Source organism: Syzygium oleosum, unplaced genomic scaffold, assembly GCF_021117445.2.
Source record: "Syzygium oleosum isolate NSW1041296 unplaced genomic scaffold, Sole_v2.1 Sole_v2.12, whole genome shotgun sequence".
NCBI lineage: Eukaryota > Viridiplantae > Streptophyta > Magnoliopsida > Myrtales > Myrtaceae > Syzygium > Syzygium oleosum.
The window spans coordinates 1,335,158-1,358,101 of NW_026607496.1; the positions used below are offsets into that span (position 1 = coordinate 1,335,158).

Here is a 22,944-nt window from a genome sequence, read left to right on the forward strand (position 1 = left end):
ACTTGCGTTTTGGGCCAAAGCAGGCCGTACCCGTCGGATTGCACCCTGAAAGTGGGTACAATTGATAAGTCAAAAAGTCACCAACAATGCGATTTATGCCTAACTTCCAACCCACCAATAACTAGGATTGGTATATGGTCTCTCAAATTAGGACTTTGTAAGTCAATAAATTCTCTTTTTGAGCAATGTGTGATGCCCTAGAGATGAATGTGTACCACTAGCGACGTTCCAAATTACGGAAACTTATGGTATCCGAGAAATCGCCAATCACTTCTTTTTTTTGTCGAAATTGCCAATCACTTTGAGCGATTACTTGTAAGAGGTTTCAATAGTAGGTGAATGAAGGTTATCGAGAGGGGAAAATCAGGAAAAAAGTGATGATTGAAAAGACTATATTACAACTTTTTTGTTTCGTTAGAATTTGACTTCGCGATAGAATATCTTTTAATGAAAGTCATTTTTCTATTTATTAGAGGAGATCAGTTCTGTGGCGATTCCAAACAGAAAATATCATAAATAGACAATGTAATCGGTAACTTACTTCAAATGGAACTAAACTTATGCAAATCGTGCCGGAATTTAATCGACAACAAAGCTTAAGATCGAATCACTTCAAATAGAACCAAACGTAAAAAACTTTGCCCGAATTTAATTGATGCCGAGGCACCCAAGATATACGGCAAAAATATATGTCGGAATTTAATCAACGACGCGAGTTTAGAAACTATAACTATAGTGCATAAATTAAAAGATAATTGAAATATAACATGTTCATTTGTTTGTGCGTAAGGGGTCTCCAATAGATGAATGCTGGTATTTATACTGCCCATGACATAACCATCTGGGAGCAGTTCTCCTGCAGTTATATCCATGCCGCCATATCTCCAAAAGCCTCGTGCCCATGCTCTCACAATGCCAAGATCTCGTATTCAAGTGGTTGTTCCCTTAAAATCGCATTTTGATCTTTTGTGTCCATCTATTGCCACATCTATTCTTACTCCACGATTTTTAGGACTTTGTTGCTTTATTCACCAGTTTCAAATTTGAAATTCCATAATCGTATCATGACGCCCTCTAGGTATCTAGTCTTCTCTTGGTGTTTCAATTGGTAATCTATCGACAATTACCAGTCATATGCCGTCGTTTATCGACAGCTGATTAATGGTCATCAATGTATATCAATACGAATGACATTTCTTATGGTTGTCGATAATAGTTCATGTGTTTAACTATAACTTGTACTCTAGTCGCGTGCCCATCCATATCGACAATCTGGTTAATTTTTGGTGCATTCATTTTTAAGAAGATTCAAGACTTTACCGTGTTTCCGGAATGGTTTAGAAGTTTTACACATTGATTAAGTAACGTTGTGTGAATTGGCTAAACAAAAGGAAAACAAACAAGAAAACAGAAACGAACGAGTGGAAGATAAGACAATTATGTCAAATAATATGTGAAATCGACAATCTGTATGTGTATATATATACACCAAGTGTAGGTTCAGAAAAGCCAATTCGCGTAAATTAACTCACGAGATCTGTAATGGACCTATATACATTCGCTCGGCTGGTTAATTATGTTGGGGTGTGGCTCATATTCTCCGACAACAGAAAGGCACAGGGATCCAGTTTCCAGAGAATCCAGTTCCAATAACATCATCCTCGTCAAGACGATCCAAGATCTCGTCTTCACTAAAGCCAAGCTAGTGAAATGACATCGGCGTCCACTTCGACTTGTCGATAGCCCTCTTAGCATTCTTGAAGTTCTTGCGCTTCTTGTAAAACCAACCGACGCCGACAGTTAAAACCAACCCGGGAAGTACAAAGATCGATCTGAGCAACCGCACGTAACCCGAGCTCCTCTCTTCGCCTCCGCCATTGCATGGACCCTTCATCCTGCCTCCACCACACAAGCCAGGGTTGCCCAAGAAGCTGTTTCGGTACATTTGCTCAGTGAACATGGGAGGCAGAGTACCAGATAGCCTATTGTAGGACAGATTGAGCTGATCGAGCTTCAGATTCTGCAACTCGACGGGGACTTTCCCGGAGAATCGATTCCCCGAGAGATCCAGATGATCGAGCACCGATAAGCTCCCGATCTCGCCAGGAATACTCCCCGAGAGCCGATTATTTGCCAAGTTCAGCTCATTCAGCTTCTTCCACTGCTGAATGCCGCTGGGCAACTCACCAGACAGTTCATTGTGGTGGAGATCAAGCCTCCCCAGCTGCCCAAGATTCACAATACTCCCTGGCAGTGACCCTGTAAGCTTGTTCTCACTTGCGGAGAAGTCTGAAAGGCTCACTAAAGTCCCAATCCCTCTTGGTAGAGACCCAGCAAACTCATTTCTTGATAAACTCAAAACAGAGAGAGCACTAGCACTCGCTATTTCCTCTCCAATGGGGCCTGAGAACTTGTTATCCGCAAGTTCGAGCAAATAAACCCGAGGCAAACCCCAGAGGGAAGAGGGAACTTCACCGGATAACCCGTTATTGCCCAAGCGGACTTGGGTCAAGCTCCAGCAACCGCCAAGTGGCTCTGGGATCGGTCCCGAGAACGAGTTCTTTATCATCCAAAGCTCCTCCAACTCACCTTTAGTGCACAAACTTGTCGGAATTTCACCGGAAAAGTTATTGGTGGACACGTCTATGTATCTTAGTGGTGCATTTAGGCCGAAATTTTTTGGCAACTCGCCGGTAAGCTGGTTCTTGAACAGCCTCAGCTCATACAAGTTCGGTGAGTCAGCAATGCTTGCCGCCAGCTCGCCAGAGAACTGGTTCTCATAGAGATTGAGCGACTCGAGAGGCAACCGAGTCAGCTCGTCCGGAATAGTGCCACTCAGCCGGTTCATCGATGCGTCGAGCAACCGCAATGCGGTCAGCTTCGACAGCCCTGGTGGCAACTCCCCCGTCAGGGAGTTATTGTAGAGCTCAATCTGGATGACGCTCTTCAACTCAGTGAGCGAACTCGGTATGGGGCCCTCCAAGTAGTTGATGGCGAGGTCCAAATCGGTGAGTCTCTTGAGCCTCCCGAGCGACTCCGGAATCTCCCCGGTCAAGCTACACTCGGTCAGCCAGAGCACCTCGAGATTCGTCAAGTTACCGAGCTCCGGCGGGATCAGACCTGGCGTGAACGGGTTGTACGAGAGGTTCAGCATCTTCAGCGAGCTAATGTTGCCGAGAAAGCCCGGTATCGTGCCATCGAGGAGGTTGTTCACGAGGGACAGCACCTCGAGCCTCTGGAACCGGCCGAAGCTCGCCGGGATGTTGCCGGAGAAGTTGTTGCCCGACAAATCAAGGTAGGCCAGGTTGGGCAGGTCGACGAGGGAGGCAGGAAGACCGCCGACAAGGAGGTTCTGGGCGAGGTTGAGGTGGACGAGGGAGTGGCAGGCGGAGACGCCGGAGGGGAGGGAGGTGATGGAGTTGTTGTAGAGGGAGAGGAAGGTGAGGTTGGCGAGGCAGCAGAGGAGGAGGGGGAAAGGACCAGCGAGGTTGGCGCTGGGAAGGTCGACGGAGGTGACCGAGCCGGAGGCGGGGTCGCAGCCGACCCCCGGCCAGCCGCAGGGGGAGTCGCCACTGTCGTCCCAGGCGGCGAGGGAGGAGTCGGGGTCGGAGAGGGAGAGCTTGGCGCCGTGGAGGTAGAGGCCTTCCTGGTTGAGGGAGAGAGCGGGTGGAGCTGCAGAGAGGAGGAGGAGGAGGAAGAAGAGGAGGAGAAGCATGGTTTCTCTTCAAGCTTTCTCTCTCTCTATCTTCGCCGTGAGTGATGGATGGTTGGGGCGGGAATATATGGGAGCGAGGAGTGAGAATGTTGGGGCTAGTAAGTATTATTTGTCTGGGTAATCATAAAAACTAATCTTAATCTTAAACGTTTTTGTCACTATTTAACGGCCTATTTTGAGCCAAGAAAATAAACAAAGAGTAATTAAAAATTATTACGAGGTCCACTCCTTCAAAAATTCGTGACTCACAATATGTTGTTATTTTAACAATAATCCAAAGACTGTTATGCTAGCAAAGTTCCATCAAATATTCCCACACATTAGGAAAAATATTATTTTTATTCCCTCGACCTAATAATAATAATAATGTTGGTTTGGCTTTATGAATACCTAAAATCCACATCACAACCCCTCTCTTGCTCTCTTCCTCCTTCCCTTCCTCTCTCCTCACATGCGGCGGCACGACAATGAACGAAGGCCACCACTAGAGCATCAAGCCACCACTCGAGCATCGTAAGAGGCTAACCTCGAGCTTACGAGGGCCACAACCTGCCGCGAGACTTTGCAGGAGGCTCGCAAGATCTGTAGCAAAGCTCGATCATGACCGTTAGTTTAGTCTACGCCGTTTTGACATTGATCCTCAAGCTCGACCTCAGATACGGGGTCGGCAACGGCCTCCAAAGCCCCTCTCAGTGGAGAAAGGGAGATGTTTGTGGTGGATATATCGGACCGAGCAAGCCTCTCGAATGAGGGAGAGAGTGTGGGTAAGAATAGTTTGGGAAATAGAATGGTAATTTGGTAAAATTATGTGTTCATGAAAGGTATAACTTGAAATCCATTGTAAAAATGAGGATGATGACTATAGATTTCAAAATGCCAGAAGGATATCTAATGCGAGAAATAATGTTAAAGGTGATTTACATAATTTTCGCTTTACATTTTTTTTTTTGTTTTGTTTCCGTCGACAATCTTTTCACCAGAATTTGAATTCTTCTCAATATCCACCCAATTTTTGCATTCCTCCCATTTTCCTTTCTTTGCCAAACATAGCCTTAGAGAATAGTCCAATATCGTTTTTCAGTTTTTTTTCTCACCATGAAATAGGTTTTCCTATTAATTATTCAAGCATAATACTCCTCTCATCCGTGTATCAAGTGATAGACGGAACTCGAATTCATGCTCTTAAAGAGGATATCGTAAGAATAGGTAAGTGTACCGATTTGAACCTAAATTTCAAGCAAAATAAAAAATAAAAAGACGAAAATGCGCGCTATTAAGCAACACGATGATTGTTATTAATATTTTGTTGGGCGAAATATTCCTCCACTTTATGTTATAAACGTTTTAATTAAATATATTAATGATTATATGTCATTTGATATATCAATTTAACGATATTTTAACATATTAATCATATCGAAAAAAGCAATTTTAAGCCAAATTTTGAATTTCTGCACTTTTTATTGTGCTTATACATATAATCGAAGATTAACCTGAAGCAAATCAAGCCGTGTTTGTTTGGAGGACTTTTAATTAAATTATTTTAGTTGGAATTCATTGCATTGACATGGGGAATGGTCATTTCCTTTCTAGGGACATTAGATTTCTATTTCATTTTCAAACCAACTAAATTATAATTGAGGTTATTTCAAACCATCACATCTTTCTTATAACAAGACGTACTTCCATTTTAAAAAATCGAAAGGAGTTTAAATATTAATATTTTTGTGTAAGATTTTGAGCATATTGCGTAAACAACCTCACGAATCTACTTTTTATATTTAAGGAGAAATAGAAAATACGCCATAAATATAAAGAAAATTATACTCCAGCAATCTCCAACGCTCTTAATTTGAGGATTATAACTAGGACTTTTATACAGTACGTTCCTAGTGTAAACTTTTCGTTACCACCCAAGTGGACACATGTTTTGATCTCAAGTCTGCTTGTGCAAAGAAAAATTTATGCGACGGTGTTTTAGATAAATTCTTATAACTACCCACTCTCTCCGGCCAATAGTTTACGTATCTACTATTATTTCTCTGAATTTGAAAGTAATTAAAAACAGAAATGTCAATGGTCAAACCAGAAGCCTACATATATTATCAAGTGTTTGTAAAATATAATTTCCATCTCTCATAGCCTTTAAAATGGGAATATTTCGTATTTTGATATTAATTTCGTTGATGTTTGTGCTACTGCTTTCTCATAATGAAACAATGGATTTTTCCTTTTGTCGCGAGAAAATTTCATTCGGTTTGTAAAGATCAAATGTAGAGGAAAATAGAAAGCTTCCAAACAAAGCGAATACCAAAGAGCTGCAAAACAAAAGAAAACAATGAGAGTAATGCCTGTAGTTATAAGTACACCCTTTTCCCGAAAGACCAAATCTGTCATAGCACAAAAACAAAAAAAAAAAAACAATCGGCGGCTGATCACCGGCATCTTCAATGATGGGTGCACGCCAAGATCTTCTCCTCCGAAAACTACGACTTTCAATGCGCGCCTAGGTTCGGCACCCTCAACACCATCACCATATGGAGACGACGACAATGACAACAATAACTTGTTTAATCACCACAGATCGAACACCTCTAAGAATTTACAAGTCTAAATTTAAATCGAGAGAGAAAAGCTTCCTGATTTAGATCTAGGGGGGATTCAACTACATACTTTCTTAAAAACGTTTCTTTCATATTTACAACTTTTAAGGGACTTTATGAAATGTGGTAGGGAACTTATTTTTGCACATTCATCTAATAAATGAATTGGTCACATTGCAACAAACTCTCGTACAGTCTCATAAATGAACGTAAATCTCATGTGATTATAAGTCAATTCGCGACATCCACTTCGCTCAGAAAAAAGTTATCGTATGATCCTTTGATTCGTCTCAAAATTGGATTATGAAAGTGACAAGGATCTTATACCGTTACGTTTTCATGTTTTTAAGATTCGGTTTCGAGATAAGATTTCTATCCTAACATGAAAAACCCAATTTCAGGAATGAATCAAACTGATTTTTAGCTCTACATCTAAATTCAATAAGAAATTAATTACAATGTTCGTGCCTCTTTTGACTGCTTGAACAAATGGGGAAAATTGTCCAAAAAATCCTAAATCCGTTGCACTTTTGTCAATTCAATCATAAACCTTTCAATTTTGGAAATTAAGTTATAAACTTTTTCATATTTTACCAATTGAATCCATCCGGCTAAATAGCAAAATTGAAATGTTTTTTTTGTGACAATTTTCCCTGGTGTGTCATTTTAGCATGTTGGACAGCCTGTTTGTCTTCCCTCTTCTTCATGATGTTGTTTGTGTTGGAGTGTGATTGATACTCTGCATCAACAGAAAGGCATGGGGTCCCGCTCCTCGGTGAGTTGGCGCGGGGTTGTCCCGGTGGGAAACATAGTGGGCAGTGCTCTGCGACACTAGAGAGCTTTTATAGTTTGAGCCCATGAATAGTTACTGAGTAAATACAATCTCTTTCTCTTGTAACTAAGAATTGGAAGAGACGTGCTAATTATATTGTAATTATCTACTAGATATAGCCCTGATTTAAGGGTGAAACGAAATAAAATCACCTTCGCCCGAAGAGCTCGCCAAGAGGGAGCTTAAAGCCTGAGCCCGTCATCATATCTAGTTAGACCAACCCTCACTCAAAAGCTTAAGCCAATGTGTTATGAGTCAATTTGGATATATCAACTACTCTACATCACATCAATTCTCCAATGTTGGACTTTTTTTTAACAAATTATACTGAAAATAGTTGCACTAAATCCTCTTTACCTTGGAGCTCCGGAAACCCTTCTTTGTGGGTATTTTCATTTTGAGAGATTTATAATAAGAATACTATTTTGGTTGGAGAATCTAACTAACATCATAATTTAGCGAGAAAAGCCAAATCCTAAACATTAATGTGAGCTTCTCATGCTGGACCTTTTGTGGGCCCAAAAAGAAACATTGCTAGAGCTTTGGCTATACACATTGGAAATCTCCATCATGCTACTCTTTGGTCTTTTACTTCGATAACAAAGTCCAAGATGTGGGATTTTTTTACACAACTCGATCTTAATAAGTTCGAGCTCATGTTCACGGTGTTTAGCTCTCAGATTATTGTCAACCCAGTTGATACGATCGACAAAATGACTTTTATTCAGAGTTCGTTTGCAGACAAAAAACCTACTAGGAAAAACGCCGTATTAGAGTTAGAATTTGAGCACGCAAATATCTCTACGTGGCCATCGAAAAGGCAACTTGGATACACATCCCACGTACCAAATGTACACGAAAACAAAACGGGAAAGTAGTCTATTATATCATCCAAAGTGATGACCTATACTTTATATTGACTAGAATATGCGTACTTGAGATCTGCAAACATGTTTTAAAGACAACAATAGACATCACAAGTCTAGCCACAGTAAATAAGAGTACGTAGAGTGCCGAGGTACCGAGTACCGCTATGGCCAAAACCGCATATCAACCACGTGTGACGACGTGAGATACCTGAGAGTTATATAACCCGATTCCATTTTTGGGTTCAAATACAGAGTTTTGTATTACTCTTATTAAGCCTATCCATCACATGTGGATTTCCCCTTCCGCTCATAAGAAAAATGAAAAACAGTAACCATATGAAGCTCCAAAATCCAAGTATAGATCAACGAATTAACACAATTTAGATATGATTTCACTCTCAATAGAAAAACCCATTTCACTATATCTGTTCAACATCAACTCTTTTATCACACAGGTACATGAAACTATAACAGATCAGATTGTACAAACATTGAATAGCATAAAGCCAAAAACATCAGCCAACCATATACCACCACACAATAAACAGATTCGAATTCACAAAAGAATGGAAAAAATGACAAACGTCCATCTCGAGAACCTATAGAAGAATGTGTACGCACGGATTACAGTTGATGAGCTCCCCTGTTTAAAGCTCTCTCCAACCTTGTCTCAAAAGGGGTGGAGTGCCAATTCACTTTCTTATCCTGCAACATCAACAAAAGAAAAAACAACAGAAATTAGTTTCCTTCCCACTTTGACCTCATGAAACCACTTGCACATCTGTGATCACCCAATACCTCTCCGTATTTGCTGGTGGTGTTTGGTATTCCTTTGAAGGAAGCCGTTGAGCAAGAATTGCCGACCGAATCCGACTGGCTCCAGTATGTTCCGACTGTCCCAATTATGGGCATCTCGTCGGGACTTCTGCTCGGTGACTTCCTCGGTGAAGACTTGGCTGAAAACTGTCTGAGTTCTTCAACAGTCAATGCACCCAAAATTGGTCTATCTTCTTGGCTCCTCGGTGAGCTCATAAATCCTTTTACCACTCTTGTCTCGACTTGGACAGAGTCCAAAGTCATTGCGCTCTTCTTTTCAATCGGTGTAGTTACTGAGGAAGGCAACCAGTTTGAAAGGCTAGCATCCACAGCTACTTCTTGGGTAGATTTCTTTGTCTCATTCGGTTTTGCCTTGAAACTGAATGATACTTCCTTCGAAGCTGGTGCAGTGTCGAATGACATCCTAGCTTCTTGGTCGAAGCTCAAATTCTCCTTTCGGTGCTTCGGCAGCGGCGTCCCTTTCGCTTTCACGGCCTTCCATTGAGTTAGATTTTCGACGGGATTCAACACTGAATGGATGTACACACCCCTATCTCGAGCATTCACATTCAACTTAGTAGGGTTCATCTCTGCTACGGGAGATTCGCGGCGCATGTGTTCAGAATTGCAAACCTCACTAGGAGTTGGGCGAACTGCCATTGTTTCTTCGATCTCATCATCGCCTTCATATATCTCACTGGAGTCCTGACCTTCATCCTCATCGCCGTCGTGGTCGTCATCATAATCATCATCAGTAAGATCACTCACATTGCAATCCAAGTCCCCATCTTCATCGTCGCTGTCTCTACAGTTCTGGTACCTGTGATTTGGAGGGTAAGACCTGATGCTGGACGCAACCGAGCTATCCTCAGAAGCACACTGAACTTGACTTAACTTTTCATAATTATCATCCGATTCGACCATATCTCGACTCTCCCGTAAAGTTTCTTCTCCAGCATCAGCATCATCATCATCAGGAGGCGACGAAACATGCTCATAGGTTTTAACATTCGAATCAAACGTTACTTTCTTCCGGGTACTGCAGCTCAATGTCTCCTCAGACTTATCACTAGACCAAATAAAACACAACTCATCTCACTACCCAGAATTATCCATACACAATTGATTCAGGTAAAAGATATGCATAAAGATCGAAGAACGTGTCTAAATTATGACAAACAAGGGAAAAGAAGAAATCACTCACAGCACATCAGAAACCGAAGCAACTGGTTTCGCCGGGATTTCTTGCCCGGACGAGACAGGAAACTGAACCGGCCGGCTACCCGAATTCCGCTGCTGACAATTAACCAGAAAGATCCAGTGAGAATCAAAGAATTCCGGCAGTGACAACTCCCGATCACCCGTTCTTCCCTCATTAATGCCAAGTGAAGGGGGAAAACCAGTTCAAAGATCCAGAAAACCAAAGAGGAAAAAAAGAAACAAAAGCAAGCGAAAGGCCAGCGATGAACAAGAGAGACGGACGGAACCGCAGCTCGACGGAGCAAAGGCTTTTCACCTGGTCGCGAGGCTGGACTTTCCCCCGCTGCTTCCGCCGCCGCCTCCCGTCTTTCGACGAGCCGAAGCACGCGAGGAAGCAACCCATCGCCGGACACCTCTCCCTCCCCCTCCCTCTCTCTCCCTCTCTCTCTCTCTCTCAAAAGGGGCTTCAAGTCCTCCGGCGAAGGAGAAGGCGGTGACGAGACTCCTGATCAAGCAGCAGCAGCAGCAGCAGCAGCATCCATGGCTTCCTCGCAAAAGCAACGATCGGATCGATCGGATCGATCAGACAGCGGAAGAGCCCGGAGCGATCTTGGAACTCTTTCGGGGGAGAGGGATTTCTAGGGTTTTGCATTCATCCATTACTCTAATAATCTCCCTCCTTCGTCGGCTGCTATTCGTTGCGAAAAAGGCAAGTGACCGTTAGGGGAGCACTGCGGCATGACGCGCAATTGAATATAAAAAAAGAAAAAAAACCAAGTGAATAAATAAATAAATAAATAATCTCCGTTTATATATTCGGGGGGGCCTACGGGACCCGATTCGGACCGTTGAACCGGGTCCCACCCGATTGGCCACAAGATAGCTGTCTCTGCTGCAAAAGCTAAGTATTTGGTCATCTTTCCTTTGCTGTTGTTACAGATACGGGTTACTCCCACAGCGCGGCGGCCGGTGCGTTGTCCGGTGGCCCCGTCGGGTAAATGAATCGAGGAGTGCTTGGCTGTTCTGTGATCGTCGGGTCCCCGTCGGGTAAATGAATCGAGGAGTGCTCGGCTGTTCTGTGATCGTCCGGTCGGTGTGACGTGCCCGTGCGAATGTGGCCTGGTTTCGCGATTCGAGTTCACACATGCTTTGGAATGGTACAGAGAGACTAATGACCCTGTCGCACGCATGCAGATTGACAAGCTCGGACTTTCTGGGCCGTCCATGTTCGGTACCGTTTAAAATGAACACCTGAGTGACGAAAGGAGCTTCTGCATGTTTTGAGCCGATCGGTGCCGGGTGCGTCGGATATCGATTCTATGTCAGAATGACTGACACTAATAGTTGCATTCAATCAGCACATAGACGGCAAGCAACCAAAGTAAAAGAAAAATTAATAATTATCGACAGAAATCAATGGATACATCGGCGCAAACCCCCGAAGAACCGGTGTCTATATTCAGATAAGTTGTGTACATGTAAAAACAGCCAATAGTTAGTTCCTCAAATCGACATTTAGCACTTAGAACTGTCGGAAAATTGAGCATACAGGAATGCATACAGTATGTCCTTTGACGTCGAAAGCCAAGGGCCTCTCAAGCAGTAGTACCCTCAAAGTAGCTGACAATTTCACAAGATAAACAGGTACAATGCTCATCTCTACAATGACAAACATAGGCTGGAAGAGAATTTTGTGCACACATCTTTTGATCCGTGGCGTCGTTTCCGGCTGCTGCAATTTCTTCACTTATGATAGCAAAACTAAATGCCAACAAGGAGCAGTAGCCATATCTTGCTTGAACAGGTCCGACTGGGAAAGCAAACAAGAGTATATAATTCTAGGTCAGTAAGCATATGAAATGAAAAGACCTTTAGAGTGACATTATTGAATCAGGAGGAAGTCTAGAGTGAGTAAAGTATCGGTAAATGAAGACGACAAAGAGCATGACGTGGATCGTGAATACAATCAGTAAATCATCGCCGCATTTTTCCTACTTTCCAGACGTACAACTACTAAAAGACTTTATCAAGGGCATTTATCGTGGCTCAAAGAGCTGGACAGTGCACAATACTTATCAGAGGCATCTTCAGTTTACGGTTCCTTGTACTTTCAGTAAGTTCATAACGTCAAAGAGCCACTGCATGGAAGGCATGCACGAGTTCACGATCTTTTAGCAATTGGAGAACTATCAGACGCCATTTTCCTTTTGACCTTCCATCAGAAAATAGACTGAAGTACCAGCTACATATGTCCTCTCTCCTACCTATATGCAAGAATCGAGACAGAACTTTTTCCACAGGCATTTAAAATGTAAAGGTCGCAAAATCTTTATGGAATCCCGTCGTCATATAATTCCTGCCCCCAAATCGGAATTCAGATTCAGAAAATTAACTCCATATGGATCTCTTTCTTCAACATATACATATTCAAGTTATACACGCACACACAGATTGCAGGTTTTTCTACAGAGTATACTTTGAAGCTTAAAATCAACCGATAAAGAAAAGTTTCCAGCTCCCAACCATCAGGGACCTATATAGAGACAATAAAAATTTTGCTGACAGGACTACCAGAGATCAGACAACATACACATAACTTTAAAACTGGTCTTTTTTAAAGGTAGCTGCATGTATATCTGTTTTAAGGCTATTTGAGTTTGATGTCCAGGAAGGATGACATCAGCTATATGGTGGTGCTTGTCATTGTTGTCAGGCAGACCAGCGAGAAACTGTTGTTACTGAATTTTTCCTAGGTGACCAAAATGACATGAATGTAACTAGCAAAGGAAGACCAGAAATTGGTCCTGACGTATCCGCATTTTCTACACCGTGTGCTCTAATGCACAAGATTCATCAAGCTTTTGAATAAGCTAATGATAGGACCAGAATGATTTACCTCAGAAGAGTTAAGGAGGAGAAGACCTCCGGCTTTTCCTGCAGATAACCACCTGAATTTAACATTATATCAGACAAACTCCTCATCATCCTCGTCATCATAGTCAGACTCTGATTCACCATCACTCCTAGATTTCATAAACCTATTCATATCGAATGATGGCAATGCATCCATTTCTTCCAGATCAATACTGTCATAATCCATCCTTTCCTTGAACTTCTCATCAGAACAGTTGAGCAGCCAGGCAAGAGAACATTTTAAACCCTTCTTAGCAATCCTTCTGTACCGTGGTTTTATAGTGGATTCGAGACCATAAGTGAAAAATGATGGGAAAGCGACCAAGTCCTCCAAAGGTTGTCCCATTTCTTTACTAAAGTAATCGAAACTGAACTTCATTATATCTATATTCAAGGCTAGCAGCTGAGGACACCCAACAACCATATCCTTAACTTGTTGCAACGAAAATCCGCAATCCTTGAGAAAGTCCACATGCTTCACCACAGCAATATTACTGAGGCTGACAACCTGTGGCATCCTCTCGACAACTCTGCCGAACTCTTCATCACTCAACTCGGTTATTGAACCAAGCAAAGACCGCTGATTCAGAAGCTTAGGCTTCAAATCAATCCCTATAATCGCAGGATACTGCACAACAACCGAGGGAACCAATGTCCTCCTGACATGAAATTCTAACAGCGACTCCACATTGGGAATTACCGTGTCCTCTAATCCGAACCCAAGTAAGTGAGGACTCTTCTCTACCAATCTAGCCACAGCTAATCTCGGAATGCCCAAGTATTCAAGATACTCCACAAAGGGCTTAATCACGCGGCCCACTCGCATCCCTAAAATCTCTGGATATCTAGTCAGAACACCCCCAATCTCTCTTCTACCGACACCAATCCCGACCAAGTAAGCAACCGAAGTACTCATAGTCCCCTCAAGCTTAAACCCCAGAACTTCCGGGTACTTTTCGAGAACGCGAGGAACGTCGTTCAGCTTAATGTCCATACCTTGGAGGTAGTTAACCACCGGAGCCAGGTCGACCACGACACTCGCGTGGAGAACCTGGGGATACCTCCTCAGAAACTCGACCAGCGTCGACTTCCGGACGCCTAACTTGCCGAGGTAATCGAGCACCGGAATCATGTTCTTCTTCACGCTGCAACCCAGGACGAGAGGATAGTTATTGATGTCCTCGATCGTGAGCCCCAAATTGTGAAGAAAATCGATTCGCTCCCTCATGACCTCGGCCGTGACCGGAAGGTCCAGCCCGTCGAGCTCGTCGGGGACGATCCCGATCCCCCGGAGGAACTCGTAAACCCTGGCGCGGTTCTCCATCCTCTCGCTCTTCATCTCCGCCAAGCTGGGGCGGCTGTACAGGGACGAGGAGGAGGACGAGGAGCCCCTATCCCTCCGGCCCAGCCGGACCCTGTTCGGCCCCGCCGCGGCCGGGCCACCGTCCGACCCGGAGGGCGAATTCCGCTCCGAGACGGAGGTCTGGGACCGCGAGACCTGCCAGATTCGGCGGTCGCGGCGACCCGGCAGGGGGAGGTTGGTTCGCCATGGGAGCCGGACGGGGAGGTCCTGGTGGGCGGCGAGCAAGAAGGCGGGTTTCGCGACGCCGGAGCAGCTCCGGGAGAGCATGTCTGGAGGACACTTCCCAAGAGGGGTGCAAGAATCAGCAGAGCGCCATAGAAATTGGTTCTTGAAATCCTCCGATCCGAGGTCGAGGAGACGGAGGGAGAGACAGAGACAGAGAGACGAGGATGATTCGAGGACTCCGAGGAAGTGATAAGGGCATGTCGGGGAAGTGAAACAGTGAGGGTTCTAGTTAAGATGTTCACACAGCAGGGTTAATTAAAAAAAAAAAGCACTAATTTTAGGTCGAGAGACAATTTTGGCCCAAACTTTTTTTTGTTCCATAAAAAAGCATCAACTTTAGGTCGAGGCACAATTATGGCCCGAACTTTTTTTTGTCCCGTAAAAAAGCACCAACTTTAAGTCGATAGACAATTCTGGCCCGAACTTTTTTTTGTCTCGTAAAAAAGCACCAACTTTCACTTAAATCTCAAATCTGGCCCTTATTGACTTAAAACCATTGATTTTCCAACTTGACTATTCCACCTTAGCAATAAATCCACGTGACTTGCTGACTGGATTTAAAGTATTATTCATTGTCATATTCTCTAAACCACAGCTTGAAGAATAACGGTGAAACTGTTCGTCTCCTTCACTTCACTGACAAGTCAAAAATATCTCCAGATTGAATCTTTTTGGCCGAACTTCATCGTTTTGTCGTAATTTGAAGCTGTAGACCACCGCCCGTCGACAGACGCCATGGAAGAGATTCGCCAGGCTCACCACCATAACTTTTTTTCTCAAACAAGGGTAACTTCAGACAGAAAGTCAATGGAAGGCCAAATTTGGGATTTAAATGAAAGTTTGTGCTTTTTTACGAGACAAAAAAAAGTTCGAGCCAGAATTGTCCCTCGACCTAAAGTTGGTGCTTTTTTACGAGACAAAAAAAAAGTTCGGGCTAGAATTATCCCTCGACCTAAAGTTGGTGCTTTTTTATGAAACAAAAAAAAATTCGGGCCAGAATTGTCCATCGATCTAAAATTAGTGTTTTTTTTTGGAATTAACCCCATAGTAGTATGATTAGTTTGGTAAACTCGTAGCGGGCTTATTGAGAATGGCCCCGACCTAGTTCCCGACCTTTGTAGTGGGCTTGGTGTCGGGCCGTGTTCTCCCGACACGCGATAACTCATGATTGCTCCGCATTCCCGGGCACGTGATGGCATGTCCACCGTCAATTCCTTAAGCTAGAATTGCCACGTAGACAGTAATCTCATAAACTCGATTCTTATCTCTTTAATCCTCTCATTATGAATACCGAACCACTTTATATTTTTTTTTTTAAGGGGACTCATTTGGACTTCAGTCGCAAAGCACTAAAATATTCGCCACAACAAGTAGCTTGCTTGATATTCCTCGTCTGCTGCCCGACACCAAAGTCCCACTAGGATTGTGAACTCCTCCTCTCACGCCCTCTCGACTTCGTCTCACTGTTGTGTGATGCCGACTCTTCCGCAAGGTTAATGAATCTGGGGAACAAACCTTCTCAACACAATATTTTGTGCAAGCTTGTTTGGAATGCTCTCATTTTTTGGTGGCACGACAGAATAGGGATATATGCACTAGAAAATGTGAAATTTGTCACGAAAGTATATTTGAGTCGTAAAACTTGTAAAAAGTGCAATCAAGTTTTAAAATTTATCAAATCAATTCAATTAAGTCTTTCCATTAACTCTGTCACACTTGACTAACGGAAAATGCCAACGTGTCATTTTTTAATATTTTCTCTCTCCTACGTGGCGATAATGTAACTCAATCATGAAAGGGAAAAAACCACCAAAAATCCCGAACTTTGCCATCTGTGACACATTTACCCCGAACTTTTTTTTGTGACACCAAAAACCCCGAACTTTGCTTTTTGTGACACATTTACCCCAATGTATTTAGTCCATGGGCATTTTCGTCTTTTTTGCTTTTTTTTTTTTTTTTTTTTTTTTTTCTTTCCGGCGAGGGGGGGCCTCGCCGGCGTCGGGCGAGGGCTGCCCTCGCCGGATCCGGCGAGGGGGGCCCTCGCCGGCGTCGGGCGAGGGCGGCCCTCGCCGGCGTCGGGCGAGGTTCGCCCTCGCCTGGGCGAGCGAGGGCGGCCCTCGCCCGACTCAGGCGAGGTCGACCTCGCCGGCGTCGGGCGAGGGTCGACCTCGCTCGAGTCGAGCGAGGGCGCCCTCGCCGGATCCGGCGAGGGGGCCCTCACGGCGTCGAGCGAGGGCGGCCCTCGCGGTGTGGGCGAGGTTCGCCCTCGCACGGGCGAGCGAGGCGGCCCTCGCCCAACTCAGCGAGGTCGACCCTCGCCGACGCCGGCGAGGGTCGACCTCGCCCGAGTCGGAGCGAGGGCGAACCTCGCCGACGCCGGCGAGGGTCGCCCTCGCTGGGCGAGGTGAGGGCGGCCCTCGCCCGATCCGGCAAGGTCGACCTCGCCGCGTCGGGCGAGGGTCGACCTCGCTGAGTCCGGCGAGGCCGCCTCGCTCGCCCAATCGATGGCGACCTCGCCGGCGTCGGGCGAGGGCCGCCTCGCTCGCCCGGCGAGGGCGACCCTCGCCTGCGGCCCTCGAGGTTCGTCCTCGCACGAGTCGGGCGAGGTTCGCCTCGCCGGGCGAGCGAGGGCGGCCCTCGCCCGACTCAAGCGAGGACGACCCTCGCTCGGCGCCGGCGAGGGTCGACCTCGCCCGAGCCTCGGGCGAGGGCCGCCTCGCCGCCCGGGCGAGGGCGAACCTCGCCCGACGCGGCGAGGTTGCCCTCGCCCGACTCAAGCGAGGTCGGCCGGCGAGGGCGGCTCGCTCGCCGATCTGGGCGAGGTCGACCCTCGCCGGCGTCGGGCGAGGGGCCGCCTCGCTTCGCCCCAGCGAGGGCGAACCTCGCCCGACGCGGCAAGGCCCGCCCTCGCCGGAAAGGAAAAAAAAAGAAAAAAAAAAGAAAAAGCAGAAAAGACGAAAATGCCCATGGACTAAATATATTGGGGTAAATGTGTCACAAAAAGCAAAGTTCGGGGTTTTTGGTGTCACAAAAAAAAGTTCGGGGTAAATGTGTCACAAATGGCAAAGTTTGGGGTTTTTTCCCATCATGAAACATAAGGCTAAATGATGTCGTTTTGGTCTAAATATCATTTTTAATACAGATTTTATTTAAATTAAATTTTAAAAATAAGATAGATTTAAAAAAAAAAATAAAAGGAAGAAACCGGAGTTAAGGGCTGCAGCCAGCGCCGCCGCGGCAGCCCCTCCCTCACTGGGAAGGGGATGGCCGACAGGAGTCACTGGCCCCGGCCAGGGCCGACAACCCTCACCAACCGCAGGCGAGCCCTCAACCGAGTTTAGGCCCCTAGCCAGGGCTCGGCGACCCCCTCCGCCCATCCCTCACCCTCGCCGATGCTTCCTAGCAATGGTGGGACGACGACGTCGAGGGCTTGCAGCCCTCACCGTTTGGTTTCTCCCTCTTTCCTTTGTTTTTATTTAGCTTATTTTTAAATTGAATTTAAATAAAATTTATATTGAAAATTAAATTTGGACCAAAACGACGTCGTTTTAGCCACGTCATTGCCACGTAGGATAAAGAAAACAATATAAAAAAAATGTCGGCATTTTTCGTTAGCCAAATTGGACAAAGTTAACGGAATAACTTGATTGAACCAATTTGACAAGTTTTAAAACTTGATTGCACTTTTTGCAAGTTTTCAAACTAAACTGCATTTGCATGACAAATTTTAGAACTTTCAATGCGCATATCCCAAAGAAATAAGTAAATTTTCAATGTTCTTTTTCGCTCAATAGATACGTGGTTTAGTAACTTTCACCGTAAGCCTTAGTATCTTGGTCCTGATAACCCTTCTTATCAAATTAGTAACTTTTCAAATGGACCAAATAAAGCGAAAAGGAAAGTACAATTTGAATTGCGGACACGAGATTCTAGCAACCTCTCTGGTAAATGTAAAATGCAAGTATAGATGTACCTGATTTTCTATAGTAAAACTTCCGTTTCTCACATTTGCTGAACTTACGAATAAACGTTCCTTCTTTCAATATAAAGATGATTATGCAAGTATAAAAACATGTCATTTTATACTTGGGTTAAATATACTTGAATTTTTAACTTATTTCATACCATTTTAGTGGTTAAATAATGATATAACATGTCCACTGTTATTTATATTCGAAGATTTTGGTTATAAAATATCATTTTCACAGGTAAATTCGATTTTCTTTTGATTTTTCCATAGAACACAACGCCAATTTTAACTTATATTATAAGAGTCCTGGATTTTTTTCACGTACTTTTAAGAAAAACAATAATATATATAACCGTTTCCCATGCGGTATAATTGTCTTCCTAACAGAAGTAACAAGTAATAATTGGGATACAACGCACGCAATCTCTTTATGAGACGCTTGGCAGCAATGGAAATTAAAATTACGGGCCTATTACGGGTTTTTTTTTTTTTTGGTCAAAAGCCTATTACGGGTTGACTACTATAATTTTTCTTTTTAGAGTAATACATATAACATGGCCCCCCTAAGTAATAACTATTACAACATGGTTAATACCCCTTTCTCATTTCTCCTATTCAGCAAGTTCAGGATTGAATTGGCTGCTGTATAATAAGTTTAAAATTTTTTGGACAATTTTTCCGGGAAATGTTCACTAATCCATGATTATGCTCTTAACAATGGTGTCCAGATTGATTGCATCGACGTATACCATGGTGAGATAACCATGGATGGTACAAAGCAATTACATCCTCATCATTTTCAGGTTTCGTCGTACCATCCGCGGTCACATCTTAAAAAAATAGTAAAATCAACCGGACGGCTTGGAGATTACTGATAAGAAGGCGAAAAGGACATTGTGATCTAGAAACTGTTTCATCTTTTTTATAGGATTAAACCTGCTTTTCACATGATGTTTATGTGAATCCCATCTTGTGATTCGTTGATGAGATGTTGACTATCTCTATGGCATGAACCACCAAGAGTTAACCTAATCTGTGTTATCTTTCTTAAAATTAGGCAGGTTTTAAGACACTCTTTTCCATGTCTCAAGCAAATGTACTGAACATCCATTTCGTCATCTAGAAAGGACTCGTTCAAAGATAATGGAAACTGCGAAAGCTTGACTCAACTCCAAGACCAACAACATCCAATCTTTTTCATGGTGAAGCAATCTTAATGTGACATTTACTGCTACGCTGTCATTGATGCTTCCGGCAGAAACAACGATGGAGACAATGAGTCTCTTGATTAGAAGACAAAGAAGGCATAATCACCTCTTAATTAATGTATTATTCCCTAGAGACGCAGAACTTCCATTGGTTTTTCTCCCCCTAATGGGTGGTTTTCACTAATTAAATCAAGGGTTAAGAACTTAAAAAATTTGCCTAGTGTTTGTTGCTCATTGCTATCTTCTTTCACGACGTCAATGTCATTGACAAACACTAAGAATTGGTAGATTATTTGTACCCAGATACGCCGGGGGAGATACACCTAAACGATTAGTACAACCAAAAAAACAGAGAGTATCTACTCACCTTTCGAGAAGAGCAATCTTTTTCTAATGATGCGACATAATATCATCGATTCAATCGCGACTCTCATCTTAAAAGATCGATTTAGTATCATTCGGTATCACCTTATGCCGGAAATGGGTAAAAAGTAAAAACCAGTTAGTCGGCTTAGAGGAACCCTAGGAAACATAGTAAACATATATTCCCTTCTGTAAGAGTTAAGAGCTGGGATCTCTTAAAGATAATTATGAAAGTGAAAGAGTTATTAATTAATCGACCATGATTAGCCAACCTTATAAAGAACATAGCAAGTTGAATAAACACAATTTATAGAGGAAACTCTAATTGCTCTTCCTCTCTTTCCCTTCGAAACAAGATGACGGGACCGGTTGAAGAGAAAGGAAGTGCAGATAAAGATGATTACACACAAGATGGCACTGTGGACCTCAAAGGAAGACCCATCCTGAGATCCAAGACCGGCCGATGGAACGCTTGTTCCTTCATCGTAGGTAAGGGCAAAGCCGGTGGTGCAGGCGCAGCCATTTCTATCTGGAATCGAGGCTAATTTAGCGGAACGTAGTCACGTTTCGAGTTCATAAGTTTCCACTTTGATACATAATAGCCAAAGCTGCTAGCTAAGTAGTTCAGTCTAGAAAAGGGCCATTTCATTTAGTTACTAGATCATATTTTGGGCAGAAAAGAAACTTTCAGATATAACACGTTGTGTCATACCCAAATTTTGCTTCTGTGATTCATGTTTACGAGTCCTCAGACGTTGTAGTTTCGTAATTAGGACGGGGGAAAGACAAAGGAATCTATGATTTGATCAATGTTAATTCATTCTGGCGTTGTGTATGTAGGATATGAGGTATTTGAGAGAATGGCGTACTATGGGATTGCATCGAACCTAGTGGTGTACTTGACAAAGAAGCTCCACGAAGGCACTGTGACATCCTCCAACAACGTCACGAACTGGGCTGGGACGGTTTGGATGACGCCCATCCTCGGCGCATATATTGCCGATGCTTATCTCGGACGTTACTGGACTTTCATTTCCGCATCCGTCGTTTATCTCGTGGTATTGCGCATGCATTAGGATTCATTTATGTAGGTACACATACAAAGTCGGTCTTTAACACGCTTAACGAATGCGCAGGGCATGTCCCTCTTAACACTGGCAGTGTCGCTGCCGTCGCTGAGGCCTCCATCGTGCGCCTCGGGGATCAAAGAAGAGGAATGCAACAATCATGCCTCGCCCCTCCATATAGGCATCTTCTACTTCGCCCTCTACATAATCGCGGTTGGGACGGGCGGGACGAAGCCCAACATCTCGACCATGGGCGCAGACCAGTTCGACGACTTCGAGCCCAAGGAGAGGGCCCAAAAGCTCTCATTCTTCAACTGGTGGATGTTCAGCATCTTCTTTGGGACACTATTCTCGAACACAGTCTTGATCTATGTACAAGACAAGGTGGGTTGGGGATTGGGGTATGGCCTTCCCACACTAGGGCTTGCAATATCAGTCCTAGTGTTCTTGGCGGGCACTCCACTTTATAGGCACAAAGTGCCCTCAGGAAGCCCATTCACAAGGATTGCTCAAGTGTTGGTGGCGTCGATCAGGAAGCGGAAGTTGCCTGTTCCGAGTGATCCGAAGGAGCTTTATGAACTGAGCTTCAAACAATACGCGGAGTTGAAGAAATTCCGGATCGATCACTCTACTTCTATGAGGTACACACTTCCCTAATTCTGTGGATTGTAATCAGATTGTTTCCTTGAAATTAACCATGACCGTTTCGCGTCGCAATTGTAGATATCTTGACAAAGCCGCAGTGAAGATTGATTCAAGCTCGCCATGGATGCTATGTCCTGTGACCCAAGTAGAGGAAACCAAGCGGATGATCAAAATGCTGCCGATCCTAGCAGTGACGTTCATCCCAAGCACCATGTATGCGCAGGTGCACACACTCTTCATCAAGCAGGGCACGACCCTGGACCGAAGCATGGGCCCCCACTTCGACATCCCTCCCGCAAGCCTCACCGCGTTTGTCACGATCTTCATGCTCATAAGCCTCGTCATCTATGACCGGTTCTTCGTCCCTGCCATCAGGCGCTATACCAAGAACCCTAGAGGCATCACGTTGCTGCAGAGAATGGGGGTAGGCCTCGTCCTCCACATAATCATAATGGTCACCGCTAGTCTGGCTGAGAGGCGGAGGCTGAGTGTCGCCAGAGAGAACGGCATTTACGGTAAGCTCCAAACAGTCCCTCTCACCATCTTCATCCTCCTGCCGCAATTCGCCCTCATGGGAGTCGCCGACACTTTCGTCGAAGTGGCAAAGATCGAGTTCTTCTACGACCAAGCACCAGAAGGCATGAAAAGTCTAGGAACATCGTACTTCACTAGCAGTTTAGGTATCGGGAACTTCCTAAGTAGTTTTATTCTCAAGACAGTCTCGCGAATCACCAAGGAACATGGCCACAAAGGTTGGATCTTGGACAACCTTAACATCTCCCACCTCGACTACTACTACGCATTCTTGGCGGTCCTCACGTTTCTCAATTTTCTCGTGTTCCTTGTCGTGGCCAAGTGGTTCGTCTACAACGAGGAAGTAACCTTTGACAAAGAGATGGAAGCTTTGCCTGCTAATTCAGCTAATCACGAGGCCATGACTGTCGGATGAAGACACGATAAAACATCTTATACACATGTAATGATCCGGAAGATCGATACAGTGTAAGCTTTATTACATATAGTTGATAGACATCATCCTCTTTACTCCCCTATGATTATCAGTTCATCAAAGATCTAGTCGCGCTGTAAGAACTGAAATTCCTGGTAATTTTTCACACATGATTGTGCACTTATCTCCTGTTAGTGGCAGTG

The 22,944-nt window shown here is 44.3% G+C and overlaps 3 protein-coding genes and 1 pseudogene across 4 annotated transcripts; 1 reads left to right on the forward strand and 3 right to left on the reverse strand.

The window, feature by feature from the left end:
* Nucleotides 1-1,591: 1,591 nt before the first annotated feature.
* Nucleotides 1,592-3,715, reverse strand: LOC130139504 (receptor-like protein kinase HSL1; annotated as a pseudogene).
* A 4,674-nt stretch (nt 3,716-8,389) lies between these two features.
* Nucleotides 8,390-10,713, reverse strand: LOC115677130 (serine/threonine-protein phosphatase 4 regulatory subunit 2). 2 transcript variants are annotated; one of them, XM_030600197.2, is made up of 4 exons: nt 10,352-10,713; nt 10,040-10,131; nt 8,818-9,904; nt 8,390-8,724 (listed from the first exon to the last, which is right to left on the reverse strand). In XM_030600197.2, the coding sequence occupies exons 1-4, from the start codon at nt 10,436-10,438 to the stop codon at nt 8,644-8,646; spliced, it is 1,347 nt and encodes a 448-aa protein (XP_030456057.2). In that variant the 5' UTR covers nt 10,439-10,713; the 3' UTR covers nt 8,390-8,643. The 2 variants fall into 2 exon arrangements, with proteins under 2 accessions (XP_030456057.2, XP_030456058.2); XM_030600198.2 differs by having other exon boundaries at nt 10,040-10,128; nt 10,352-10,712.
* Nucleotides 10,714-11,417: 704 nt separating this feature from the next.
* On the reverse strand, nt 11,418-14,745 carry LOC115677129 (transcription termination factor MTERF4, chloroplastic). The gene is made up of 2 exons (XM_030600196.2): nt 12,932-14,745; nt 11,418-11,845 (listed from the first exon to the last, which is right to left on the reverse strand). Exon 1 carries the CDS (start codon nt 14,576-14,578, stop codon nt 13,001-13,003), a length of 1,578 nt encoding a protein of 525 aa, XP_030456056.2. The 5' UTR covers nt 14,579-14,745; the 3' UTR covers nt 11,418-11,845; nt 12,932-13,000.
* Nucleotides 14,746-20,400: 5,655 nt separating this feature from the next.
* LOC115669023 (protein NRT1/ PTR FAMILY 5.2-like) lies at nt 20,401-22,944 on the forward strand. The gene is made up of 4 exons (XM_056316742.1): nt 20,401-20,569; nt 20,921-21,138; nt 21,217-21,788; nt 21,871-22,944. Exons 1-4 carry the CDS (start codon nt 20,437-20,439, stop codon nt 22,739-22,741), a joined length of 1,794 nt encoding a protein of 597 aa, XP_056172717.1. The 5' UTR covers nt 20,401-20,436; the 3' UTR covers nt 22,742-22,944.

Excerpts from the sequence above, each read along its gene's own strand:
- LOC115677130 (XM_030600197.2), bottom strand. The coding sequence starts at position 10,438 with ATGGGTTGCTTCCTCGCGTGCTTCGGCTCGTCGAAAGACGGGAGGCGG. Across the intron at positions 9,905-10,039 it reads GCTTCGGTTTCTGATGTGCT|TGATAAGTCTGAGGAGACAT; the intron begins GTGAGTGATTTC and ends TATTTGGTCTAG. Across the intron at positions 8,725-8,817 it reads CCACCAGCAAATACGGAGAG|GATAAGAAAGTGAATTGGCA; the intron begins GTATTGGGTGAT and ends TTGATGTTGCAG.
- LOC115677129 (XM_030600196.2), bottom strand. The coding sequence starts at position 14,578 with ATGCTCTCCCGGAGCTGCTCCGGCGTCGCGAAACCCGCCTTCTTGCTC.
- LOC115669023 (XM_056316742.1), top strand. The coding sequence starts at position 20,437 with ATGACGGGACCGGTTGAAGAGAAAGGAAGTGCAGATAAAGATGATTAC. Across the intron at positions 20,570-20,920 it reads CGCTTGTTCCTTCATCGTAG|GATATGAGGTATTTGAGAGA; the intron begins GTAAGGGCAAAG and ends TTGTGTATGTAG. Across the intron at positions 21,139-21,216 it reads CATCCGTCGTTTATCTCGTG|GGCATGTCCCTCTTAACACT; the intron begins GTATTGCGCATG and ends ACGAATGCGCAG.